At 38.4% G+C, this 13,483-nt stretch overlaps 1 protein-coding gene and 1 pseudogene across 1 annotated transcript; both read left to right on the plus strand.

Moving 5' to 3' along the window:
- The first annotated feature begins 6,215 nt into the window (after positions 1–6,215).
- Positions 6,216–11,358, plus strand: LOC115837562 (annotated as a pseudogene).
- Positions 11,359–11,642: 284 nt separating this feature from the next.
- LOC115837563 (coiled-coil domain-containing protein 190-like) lies at positions 11,643–12,350 on the plus strand. The gene has a single exon (XM_030823636.1). The coding sequence runs from the start codon at positions 11,643–11,645 to the stop codon at positions 12,219–12,221; it is 579 nt and encodes a 192-aa protein (XP_030679496.1). The 3' UTR covers positions 12,222–12,350.
- The last annotated feature ends 1,133 nt before the right edge of the window (positions 12,351–13,483 follow it).

Here is a 13,483-nt window from a genome sequence, read left to right on the forward strand (position 1 = left end):
ACACAGTTTTTTGGTTAGGTTTTTTGCGTTGTCAATATATTCCAACAGCTTCTTGCTTGCCTTTTGTTTTCCTTCATAATATTTTTTTAAGAACAGAAGGTTTTAATTTTTATTAAGTCAATTTTATCAAATTTTTTCTTTTATAGTTTGGTCTTTTTGTCTGCTATATAAGAAATCTTTGCCAAACTCAAGTTTACAAAAATTTTCTTTTCTTATTTTTCTTCTAGAAGTTTTGTAGTTTTTGCCTGCATGTTAAGGTATATAATCAATTTTAAAATAATTTTTGTGTAGGGGGTAACATAAAAATTGAAATTTGATTTCTTTTCCACATAGATACCCAGTTGTTCCAATACTACTTGTAAAAAGAATATTCTTTCCCCCCATTAAATTATATTGGTGTTTCTTTCTAAAATAAACTGACTAAATGTGTGGGTTTACTTCTAAAGTCTCTTCTCTGTGGTAGTGATACTACGTGTTCACATTTATACCAACACTACACAATCTTATTGACTATAGCGTTAGAATAAGTCTTGAAATCAGGTAATATTAAGTCCTATATAATTTGTTCATTCTTTTCAAAATTATTTTGACTACTGTAAGTCATTTGTATTACCATTTGAATTTTAGAGTCACCTTTATTTGCCAGAAAAAAAAAGTCTGCTAGGATTTTGATCATGATTAAATCTACAGATAATTTTTAGAATAATTGGCAGTCTAAATACTTAGGATTCTAGCCCATAAATATGATATATCTCCTCATTTATTTAGGGCTTTTTTGTTTTTTGTTTTTTGAGACAGAGTCTCACTCTTGTCACCCAGGCTGGAGTGCAGTGGCACCATCTTGGCTCACTGCAACCTCCGCCTCCCAGGTTCAAGTGATTCTCCTGCCTCGCCAACCAAGTAGCTGGGATTACAGGAGCCCGCCACCATACCCAGCTAATTTTTGTATTTTTAGTAGAGACAGGGTTTCACCATGTTGGCCAGGCTGGTCTCGAACTCTTAACCTCAGGTGATCCACCTGCCTCGGCTTCCCAAAGTGCTGGGATTGCAGGTATGAGCCACTGTGCCTGGCCTATTTAGGTCTTCTTTAATCTCTCTATAAAACATTCTGTAGTTCTATATTTTATTAAATGTATTTCCAAATGTTTTGTGATTCATTATGGTATTTTTAATTTACAATATTTTTATGTTAATATAGCTAAACATATTTTGTATATTGATATATTATCATGTGATCTTGCTAAAATCACACAAGATGTAAGTGCCTTACTATTTTCTCCACAGAAAATTATGTCATCTGTGAGTAAAGATAGTTGTACTTTCTTTCCAGTCTGTATATCTTTTTCTTGCCTCAATGAAGTAGCTAAGTCCTCTAGTACAATAGTAGATAGAAGGGGTAAGAGCAAACATCTATGCCTTGTTCTAACTCTTTGGGGGTATTTTCCCATTACGTATAATGTTTACTGTGGGTTTATTATAGATGCTAATGATCAGGTTGAAGATATTTCCTTCTATTCCTAGTTGGATGAAATTGATACTGGATCTCGTGAAATGATTTTTAATTCAAATGATTTTATGGTTCTTGCCTATATTCTGTTAATACGGTTAAATCATGCTGGCTTTTAAACATCAAATCAACCCTGTGTTACAAGAAAATACATTTCTGTTCTTATAAATTACTTAGCCTTAGGTATTTCATTATAGCAACACGAAAGAGAATACACTGTTATTTTAATTTTTCACATGTATTAAAACTTGTTTCATGGCCCCCCTGTGGTCTAACTTGATAAATGTTCCTTGTGCACTGGAAAAGAATGAGTATTTTGTTGTTGGGTATAATTAACATTCTATAAATGTTAACATTCTATAAATGTTAATTAGGTCAAGTTGGTTGATAGTGTTGTTTCAGTTTCCTTTAGTCTTACTAATTTTCTCTACACTTTTTCAATAACTTATTGAGAAAAGGATGTTATAGCCACTGACAATAGCTGTGGGTTTGTTGGTTCCTCCATGTAATTCTATTCGTTTTCGCTTCCCATATTAGGTGCAAAATATTGTGGATTTTATTATGGATGAATTAATCCCTTTATTATTAATAAATTACCCTCTTTATCCCTATTAATATTATTGGCTCTGAATACTATTTTATTTGGGATAAATATAGCTTTCTCTAATTTCTTTTATTTAGTGTTAGCATGGTATATCTTTTTCCATTCATTTACTCTTAACCTATTCATTTGTTCATACTTTACAAAAGTGTTTTCAGTTTGTTTCTTTGTCAGCATGATATAGTGTGGCCTTGTTATTTTATTTGATCTGAAAATCTCTGCCTTTTAATGGGGCACTGAGACCATTTACATTTATTATGGTTCTTAATATATTTGGGTTTAAAATCTATCCCTTGCCATTTATTTCTTGTTCATCCAAATTGTTCTTTTATTTCCTGTTTCCTATTTTTCTGCTTTATTTCAAATTTAGTATTTTTTATAATTCAATTTTATGTTACTTGTTGATTTCTTATAATTATTTGTTATTTTAGTAGCTTGTTTAGAGTGTAGCGTATACAGCTTTAACTCATTACATTTTACCTTCAAGTCATATTATAATGCTGCAAATATATTATAAGAACCTTATAACAGTAAACTTCCATTTATTCTCACTTGAATTTTGTACTACTGTTCCCATGGTGTTTACATGTTTACGTGCTGTAAATCTCACACTACATTTTTCTGTTTTGCTTTGAACAGTTAATTACATTTTAAAGAGATTTATATAACAAGAAAAATAGTCTTTATACTTGCTCATGTAGTTGCTATTTCTGGTGCTCTTTATTTCTTTTTGTAGCTTTGGATTTCCATCTGGTATAATTTTTCTTTTGCTTGAGGAATTACCTTTAACTTTTCTTGAACTGTAGGTCTGTTGTTGAAGAATTATTTAAGCTTCTGTTTGACTGAAACATTATTCAATTTTCCTTTGCTCTTGAAGATATTTTTGTTGAGTATAGAATTCTAGGTTGATTTTTTTCTTTCAGAACTTTAAAAGTTTTGCTCCACTATCTTCTGGTTTTCATCATTTTTGGTAGGAAGTCTCTGTAATTCTTATTTGTGTTCCTCTGTATGTAATGTATCTTTTTAAATTTGGCTGTTTTTAAGATTATCTCTTTATTACTTTTTAAAATAATTTTATTTTATATACCTTGGAGTAGTTTAATTCATATATCTTTTGCTTGAGATTCATTGAGCTTCTTTTTTTCTCTTTTTTTTTTTTTTTTTTTGAGATGGAGTCTCACTCCGTCACACAGGAGTGCGATGGCATGATCTCAGTTCACTGCAACCTCCACCTCCCAGGTTCAAAAGATTCTCCTGCCTCAGCCTCCTGAGTAGGTGGGATTACAGGTGCCCACCACCACACCCAGCTACTTTTTGTATTTTTAGTAGAGACGAGGTTTCACCATGTTGGCCAGGCTGGTCTCCAACTCCTGACATTGTGATCCGCCTGCCTTGGCCTCCCAAAGTGCTGGGATTACAGGCATGAGCCACTGCGCCTGGCCTCATTGAGCTTCTTAGATCTGCTACTCTACCCTGCTAATGCTGGATACCTTGGTCTTTCTGAACTTACACCTTTGTCTCCTCAAGTCAGGAACCCCTGCTTGGTTGCTCAATTCTTGTGCTGTGGCCTGGAAACTCTTTCCAGTCAGTAAGCTGTAGCAATAATAAGGATTCCCTGGTTTGTTTCCACTCTCTCAGGGATCACCATCCTATCTGACTGATGTCCAGTCTTTTTTAATTTCATGAATTTTTTCTGCTTTTTTAAATTGTTTCATGTAGAAAAGTAAATCTAGTTCCTATCACTCCATCTTTGCTGAAAATCAGGAGCTAACTTTTATTGGACATCTAGTATACATGAATTACTTTAAATTCATCATTTCATTCAATTCTATCAGAAAACCTATGATAAAGATACTTTTAACCTATTTTACAAATAAAGAAACCAAGGGATAGGACAGTATTAATGACTAAAGTCACATATTCTATAAATGACAGATTCTTTGATTCCAGATGTGTTTTGACTACAAAAGGATGTGACTCCATGTAAAACAGAGAGAATTATAGAAAACTACATGGATGTGCATTAAAAATCTATTCTGTAAAATTATATTTTAATCAAAACCACTTTACTGAACAGTTTGAACTATGTCTTTCTGTGGTGGTGGAAGCAAGAACATAATCTGAGAATGATAGCTTTACACTTTCAATCACTGTCTTTGCTATTTTGTTTCTTGTTCCTTAATGATATCCTGGGCAAATTCTACACATTTCTTGCCATTTTGTTTATTAAAAAGAAAAAAGGTCCATTCCACTTTGAAGCTCCAGTTTCACATGTGATTTAAACTCCTCCTCGCTGGACTCCAGGAGGTTTGGAGATGGGAAAGGAGGATTATCTGCTCTATCATTCTTCCTTCTCCAACCCTTGGAGTGGAAAAGGTGCGATCTCTTTGTATACCTCCTCTCCATTGTCTTTTCAACACTAACCATTTTAAGGTCATGGGCTAGGAGAGAATAGAGGAGGCAGAGATCTTCCTATATAACTGCCACATTTGTGATGCTAAGGCATGCCTGGTATTTTCCTATCTATTCTTGTGTTCCTATGTTCCCGTAAATAGATTTTCCTGTCTATTCTTTGTGTTCCCATGTCCTCTGCTTTCGAGATGTGTGGTTTTATGAGGGAGTTCATCTTCACTCACATCTTTTCTGTCTCTGCCTCCTTCTGGCCCTGCCTGTGATTCTATTTCCCCTCCAGATGAAGCACTGTCTTCCAAGAAGAGCGATGTGACGACTATGCCATGGTTTCTGCTGCCTCATATAACCCCTCTGCTCCCTCCCATGGAGCCAGGTCCTCTCTGGCATTCTTAGAGGGCCGAGAGTAACTAGGATGCCTTTGGCCACCATTCTTTCCCTAGGCACTCCACACTAAGGCTCCTTCTTGCCCTTTAGCCATAGATTATTTCTGCAAGCCTTTCCTCTTCAGTTCCCCCTCAAAATGACATGCAGGAACCAAGCTTTTCTAAGAAATCTCTCACTATCATCAGCTATAGTGGCAACAAAGGGATGGAATGGGGGCTGCTCTATTGTTCTGCAGTCAACAAGCCTCTAGCTGGGGGTACGATCCCAATCCCGGTCTCTCCTTGTGTGGCATCTCATTCTCCCAGATAATTTTCTTGGAATCCCACCTCATTCATTTAAATTCTGGAGGTGAGGGAATTACCTCATGAGAAAGGATGGGAAAGGAACTACCTCCCACTGAGAAAACAGCACGCTTTTCCTCCCCACCACCCCTCCTAATCTCCTTGTAATTATTTATTTGCTGGGCAATGATTGTGGTTAGTAGGGCCTGTTTAGCTGCCTGCCTCTCAGTAAACTCTGGGGGGATTATCAGGCCCCAGTGTTGGCAGCTCTGTTTAGACTGTGGCATATCAGTGCTTCTTATTTTCAGATGAAGCTCCAAGGCAACAGTAAAAATCCCACTCAGTATCTTGTTATATAAACAATAGCTCTGCTCAGCCTTCTACTGTAGCTGTTCAAAATATGGGCACAAAAGTTGATTTTAATTTTACTTTGCTTAGTGCTGTTTTCACCACTTTGAAAATCTTGATAAGCATTGAAGTGCTCTGAGCATGTGGAAAGGCCTGGGGAAGGTCAGTACGGTGTGCAATAACACAAAATAAACAAATTAACTTCTCTCCTGCACAAAGTGTGCACAGTCATGACAGAAAAAACAGGGTGCTTTCTTTTGAGGCTGACCTGGTTTTCAAGAAGTCGGAATGAAGGTTAGGGAAGGGAGGTATGGCAAACAGAGAGAGAGAGAGGAAAAAAAAAAAAAAAAAAGGAGGGAAAGGAGGAAAGGGTGGGAGAGAGAGAGATTGAGAACACAGACACTCCTTGCTTTCATTCCTGGCTCCCATGGACACAGCCCAGAAGGAGCGCTGTGAGACCCTCTAGGGACAGGCTAGAAGCTGGCAGGCTTCTTTTACCCACAGAGCTATTTAGAGCTCTGGCCTCTCCAGCAGGGATTGGTGCCATGGCCCAAGGAGCTAGCATTCCTGACCAGGGGAGGTAGGGAGGGACGAAGAGAGCTTTCAAGTGTATTTAACATTCTCCTCGCAACCCTCTCCAACGGTCTCCCTCCGTCCTTTCTCCAAACACCAGACTCCTAAGTTTACTGAAGAAAAATAAGCTCATTAATCCGGACTCAGCCTGACATAGCAAAAGAAACAAGACATAGTCTTATGGTGAAAACCCTGGATTTGGAGGTAAGTTCTACTGGCCCTGTTCTTTAATAAAAGTTTAGTCTATGCTTTAGACTCTCAAACAAGTGCCTTAAAATGTATTTCTTTCCCATGTCTTGACCTTATCCTCCTTTTTAATGTTAAGCTTTTTTTCTTTATTATAATCACCAAACCTTTTATTGACAGCAATCTGTTTATATCCTGAGCACATGTTGTGCTCTTAGCTCTGAGAAAAGTATTATAGAGACTCAAAGGAGAGAAAAATGTGTCCCTACTTAGTGCTCTTTAGAGGAGAAAGAAGTAGGTGTGGGCTTAGACATCAGGGTACATGGAGGCAGGAGAGCATCTAAAGCCTGAGAAGATGGATGAGGATGAGAAGAGGAGCTTTTGCCCAATCTAAGCAGCTTCCCTAGTGTTGCCCAGACTACTCATCGTGAATGCTGTTCTACTTTATAACCAGGATACCCCAATCTTCCGCTTTTAGAGAAAGCTCGTTGAGAGTAGGAACTGTGTCTCATTCACCATTACTCTTAGCTTTTAGCATAGCACCTGGCATACAGTAGGATTACAGGCTGAATGAACCTACGCATATGTGAATTAATGAACTGGCAGGGTGCGGGAAGGAATGGCTGTGTCTTAAGTTCCTAAATCCTATCCAGACCTCTGAGCAGCCTCTTTGGGAGCCTTTAAGAAACAGTAAAATAGGCTTTTCTTATTGGGTGAACAATGCCTTATGTATGTAGACTGCCTTTTTTTTCCAAAGAGTTGTTCTTACACTTCTCACTTGATCTTCATGGAAATCTTACCGGGAGCTGTGTTGGGGGAGCCTATTGTATTGTATAACTATTTTATTGACAGGGAGGCTGAGGCTCAGAGGAATGACTACCCTCAATCGTTCTGTGTTACTCTGGAAACTGATTTAACAATAGTGTGATTTCATCTCACTAGGCACCTGTGGTTTCAGAAATACACAGGTTCAACCACTGATCTCTGATTAAAAGCTGGAGGTCAGTATCCCAGTCTTCCATTTATCAGGTTACTTGTGATACCTTATTGCCTCTAGACCATAAAGAAGATGAAGAGGCACATGGTCAGAGGACAATTGTATAAGCATTTTGATTTGGAGAGGAAGAATGCCAAGCAGGCTGAAGCCAGACTGGACCAAAGGCTGCAGAGACTGGAGGATATCTGTCTCTACCATGTGAAATTGCTGACCTGGGAGCAGAGGCAGCTCCAAAAAGAACTGCAGAGGTTGCAGCAAGGTAAGACTTCCAGGACTGGGGAGGAGGATGCCCCAGAGGCACAGCAGGGCAGCGCGCCCATCACTCCGCTGAGGCCCTTTCAGAGCCCTGAATGCCAAGACAGCGAGAGCTTTTGATCACAGCCAGGACTTTAGGCTGCCTAACCTTCCTTGGCCCTCCCCTGTCAATTACATAGCTCCCCACAGCAGCCTACTCATAAGCCTTCTTGAGCTAACATTTCTCAGGCTTCCAGTCACTGCCATCTTCCAAGTTAGCTCTTTCTTGCTTAAATCCTTTGTTTTCTACTTTAAAATTTTATTTTTCATTTTGCTTTTCTTTCATTATCTGGGCTGATTTGGTTTCACCCCTTTTTAAATATCTGATCTTTCTCTTTTGGATCTAACAACAATTTATTGAGCAGTTACTAATGTGCAAGTCACTGTCCTAGCCCACTTTATGAAAGTTAAAAAAGAAAAAGAAAGGAAAGAAAAAATTTCTCTGGAATTAGTACCTCAGCTTCCTCCAATGTAAAATAAAAGTATTTCCTACCTTATGAAGTTATTTGAGGATTCAGTGAGCACTTGGAATAGTACCAAAACATAAAGTAAGTGCTATGTAAGTGCCCACTCTTATCAATTAAAAATTGTTACACAATTGAAACCCTTCTACTGTCTTTGTTGAAAATTGTCACAGTTGTGCAGTCTGTAGAAACTAATTCTCCTTTGTTCATCATTAAAATAATTAGATTTTAATATTACTTAAAAATTCAGCACAGGAAATAAATATCTCGGCTCTTGAAGACTACATCCTTTCTTACTGAAGGCAAGTGCCAGAACTCAGGAGTCTGAAATGGACAGAGCATGTTCAAGAGGAAGGCCAGGTGCTGTAAATGAACATAAAATATTTCAGGTCAACACAGCTTACACATGACATAAAGGCCAAGAGTAATAGCCAAATGTCTAGGCTGGGAATTCTTTCTAACCTCCAGCTTTGGGTTTGAAAGATACTCTGAGCAACTAACTGAACTCCTCTGCTTTCAATTTCCCTGTCTGCAATAAATGGTTAAACCAACATAGAATGAGAGCTCACATACTGGAAAAGGGTCTTAGAAGCCATTTGGTTGATTCCCACTCTTATTCAAAAAGGACACTGAAGATCAGATGCCTACTCTCAGGAGGGTGTACAAAAGGCCAGGCCCTAGTAAGTGGCTGTCCTAGATGAGTAGAGTTGGGTTGGAAAGAGTATGAATCAGGAGGCAGAAAACTTTGATTCAGATGCTTCTGCCTCCATGTCCTTTGGGAAGTCATATTATCTCTAAGCCCCAGACTTCTTGACAGTAAAATCGGGGATACAGGAAGGAAGCAATATGTATTAAGTCTCAATATTTCTTAGGCACTGTGCTAGGCAATAGTTTTCCATGATTCATTTAAATGGAATTGTTATTGAGATTCAATGATATGCCAGTGAGTGGATTATTTAAGATGCATGTTGCCCGTCCTTTGAGTCAGCAGGTTAAAAATTAGGCTTAAAAATCCACATTTTTAACGGAGATGATACTAAGGTAGATTATTCTGGGACAGCTGTATTTCAGACCAGACTTTGCAAAACAGCTACTCAGGTAGAGTCTGGAATGCAAATATGAAAAACCATGGTCTCTGCCCTCAAGGTGCTCATATTTAAATTGGACAGTAGTTCCGCTTATAAAAAATGATGATCAAAACTGCTAATTGAGTTCTTCACAAAGTAGGGCAGGAACATAAAAAGGTTCCTGTGTCTATCAAAGGACTTTAGCTAAGATTTCCCAAAAGACACAGTGTGTGAGCAGAATCTTAGAGGCGGAGGAGAATGGCGGAAAGGGTGGGAAGTTTGTCAGGAGGACGTATGGAATGGGGCCACTCTCAGCAGAAGGAATAGTATGTATAAAGGCACATACATGAGCACTGCTTGCCTCAAATAGCTCAGTATTGCAGGCATGTGACATGGAAGTGGGGAAGAGGAGAAGGTGTAGGTATGGTTTTCAGAGACAACACAAAATAGCCAATGTCTCCAATCCATCAAATCATGAATGGCTTCACAGAGAGTTCACCCTGTAGGGTTTGAGACTGGTGAAAATTACATGCTCAAATGTTAAAAAGATCATTCTGGATGCAAAGTTTAAGGTAAAATAGACCTCAGGCTACAGTCAGAGTAGACCTCATAGAATTAGAAAGTTCAGGCCATAGTTTCAAGGCCTAAACTAGGGCATTGGTCAAGTGACGAAAATGAGAAGACGAGCATCTCAAGATACTTAGAAAGTAGAATTGTCGGAGCTTTAAGACTAAATATATATCCAAGGGTAAAGAAAACCAGAATAAAAAGTGTATTACCTGGCACAAAGTGGGTGCTCAAATGAGCTTGTCAAATCTGGTAACTGGGTGGGCAGAAGTACCATACCTTCACAGAGAGAACACTGGAGAAACATCAAGTTTCAGAGAAAAGATATGTTCATTTCTGAACCTATTGGCCCCATAGGTCTAAACTTCAGAAAACAGAACTTTCTGGAAGAAGTAACTCAAAATCCCTCAGTTTATGTGGAATAGGTGAAGTTCTTACATGAAAGAAACCCCCACAAAAGACCCAAGGAGACAACGAAGGAAGAGAGGCTCACAGAGAACTCTTCCTTGCTCTGATCATTCCTCAAAGAAGTGATCATATGAAAGAGTATTAGGAGTCAATGTGAATTCTAGGTTCCCTGTGTGGTCGTATTCCCTCTGCTTAGCGCCTACAAAGCGAAATGTAGATTTAAAGAGTTCTTTCCCATTAGAGCAAAACTAGTCCAAGACTTTCAACTCTAAATGACCAATTCATGAGATGTCTTAAAAACTAATTGAGTTCTCCATAGCAGCTATGACTGCAAGATGCTAAAACATCAACTCAACAAGTGAAAAGTCCACTTAGTCATGGCTGGCAGTTGCAAACTCACAGGTGGGTAGGAGGTCACGTAATTGTGGTGAAGGAGACAATCCACTCACACCCAGTCATTTTGTTTTTGAAAACATTGTGCTTGCCAAGTAAAATGTTCAAAGGAAACCTCCATGGGCTTAGCCAGTTTAAACCTCTGATCTTAGTGTTTCTAAATCCTCTTTAACATATGCTAGGTAAACACTGGAAAACTGCTTTAAATTTTTCCGTTTCCATCTATCACACCAGATCAACCTAATGTGTAATATACACCAAGGTTTATACACATTGGTTCTCTGAAAGCCTAGTTTGCAGAATTATTTTTCTTCTTATTAGTTTTCTAGGGCTGCCATAACAAAGAACTACAAACCGAGTGCCTTAAACAACAAAAATGTATTGCCTTACAATTCTAGAGTCTACAAGTTCAAAATCAATATGTCAGACATGTTGGTTCCTTCTGAAAATTGTGAGGGAAGGCTCTCTTGCAGGCCTCTCTCCTTGGCTTACAGATGACTGTCTTCTCCCTGTGTCTCTTAGTGCTCTGCCTGTGTGTGTCTGTGTGTTCTAAGTTCCTTTCCTTATAAGGAGACCGGTAATATAGGATTAGGACCCACCCTAATGACCTCATTTTAATTTTATTATCTCTGTAAAGACCTTATCTCCAAATGAGCTCCCGCTCTGAGGTACTGGGGGTTAGGACTTGAACATAAAAAATTTAAGGACACAATCCAACTCATAACACTTCTTAATTAACTCAAAGCAGAAGCCATGAAGAAAAAGTTCTCCTCTTATTTGGGGAATGGAATTCAGAAGAGACCAGAAGATGTTCTCATGTTCTCACCACAGGGAGGGCAGAAGCACAGAGCCCCACAGGCTAAGAAAATGAGGTAAGAAATTGATTACTAAACTCATAGGTATGACATTAAGTCCCTCTTCCCAACTGACCTCTTTAAACTGTTTTCCTGAAGAAATGCTCCATTCCCCTTCTTAAGTGAGACATTTTCCCTACATTGTTGCCATTCAATTCCACCCTCCACCCCATTCCCACCTACATTAACTTGGCTGATAGTGAAGGGGGCCACATTCTAATAAGTTGAAAGGTCTCAAGAAGAGCCTCTTTACTGGTTTTCAGAGATCTTTCTTTTATCTCCTGTCTCAGATCATTGGCAACACGTATGACCCAAGTCACATACAAAAGCAAGTCCCAGGTGCCTCCTTCACATGATGCTGGCCTCAAAGACCCCATGAAGAGCAAAAAGCAGCTACTCTCTCAAAATAACAGAACTGCCTGCTTCATAAAAGAGCAACCACAAGCGCAAGAGAAAGATTCTGTGAATCCACCGAAGGACGTAGACTCCAGCAAAGGCATCTCTGTTCCGTGCCAAAATCAAGAGGTTTCCACCAACACCATAGAACAAGGTCCTAGTTCCAGCCCAGCTAGTGATAGTGGAATGGCTTGTGCTGATGAGACCAGATCAAAAGATGTTGCTCTAAAGCCAGATGGTAACACTGGAAAACAAATTCCCCCAAATCACATGGAATGTGCAGGAAGCTTCAAAGGCGAGTTCACAAAGCCAACCTTCTTAGAGTTGCTTTCAAAGGCCGGAAATGCCCATTATCTCCGGCACAGGATCCCCCCTGAGTCTGAGAGATTGCTTAGCATTGGGGAGATATTTGGGCATGGGGAATCCTCATCGTCCAGGGCAGGAAAGGAGTGTGAAAACAGGGTGCCTTCTAAGTTTCTTCCTCTCTAACCATTTAACATAGCCTGACAATAACATATGCCATTATTGCTAAGGAAATGTGCTCCTCAAATGACTATATTAAGCAATACAGAGAAAAACAAACAAACATAATTGAATTACAATTTTATTTTAAACTCCCTACTATTTTCCGGGAATATAATATTTCTTGAATGAACAATGCTAATATATGAAAAAGGAGAGGAGGAATGAATCTTCGGAAAATATTTTAAGTGATGTGTTTATGATGTCATCAAATATATGAATATATATTGATGACTGGACTTGGGAAAACAGTAAAAGGCTTGCTTTCAGGGACTTCCTGTTTCCTCTGGGAGATTCTCATGGTGCCACCTGCTGGCAAAACGGCGTAGCTATTCTCTTTGTTTTAGTTTGATACATAGTAGCGGTAGGAATAGGAATGCGATTGTAAATATGTACTGTAACATGGTCTATAAAGAAAATCTGCTCTTTAACCACACCCATGTGCTCTCTTTGGAATCTCTTTCCTTCTTTCCTTTATTTACAGATAGCTCCATTTTAGTTTTCACCCTCCCACTTTCAACCTGCTCATATCAAATTTTTTGAATCCTATTGAAAGAATAATGGACAATCTTTTCCCTCTCGTATCTTCAAGAATCAAAGGATTTAAAAAACTTTTAATCATCTCCCAACATGCTGTCAAATGCATAGCAGACTCTATCAAAATGATTTCACTGTAAAATGAGAGGTACTAACATTGTTAACAAGTTATTGTTTCAAGTAGGCCTCTATGACTTGGGCTACACTGTAAAAGAATCGATTAGATTTTGTTTCCCATCCAATGGATCCAAATATCACACTAAAAATAAGTAATATCATAAGTCATCAGAAAACAATAGCTTTTTGTTAATGCATTTTAAACTTATTGTCTACCTAATGAAGTGTAGAATAAAATCATCACCACTTTTTATCTATACTGACTCTGTTAGGAAAACCATCTTGCCCCATAGGTCTCAAAGAAATCATGCCTCTACGGTGGATAAATTCAAATCTTCAGCCCAGTAACACATTTTAATTCCAGAAGAATAAAATTGAGGGCCTATTTCATGTCTGGCATCAATAGTTGATATAACCCAGCTTGGGATATTTTGATGAAACAAGATTATTTAGCTCAGAGATGATAAAGGACCCCAACCTACTAATATTACAAAGGGCCTGAAATGAAGATTAATTCATTTTAATTTATAGTCCATTAAATATAAATTTGAAGTACATTTAATTTGAAAACCTTT

Source organism: Nomascus leucogenys, chromosome 12, assembly GCF_006542625.1.
Source record: "Nomascus leucogenys isolate Asia chromosome 12, Asia_NLE_v1, whole genome shotgun sequence".
In the NCBI taxonomy this organism is placed as follows: Eukaryota; Metazoa; Chordata; class Mammalia; order Primates; family Hylobatidae; genus Nomascus; species Nomascus leucogenys.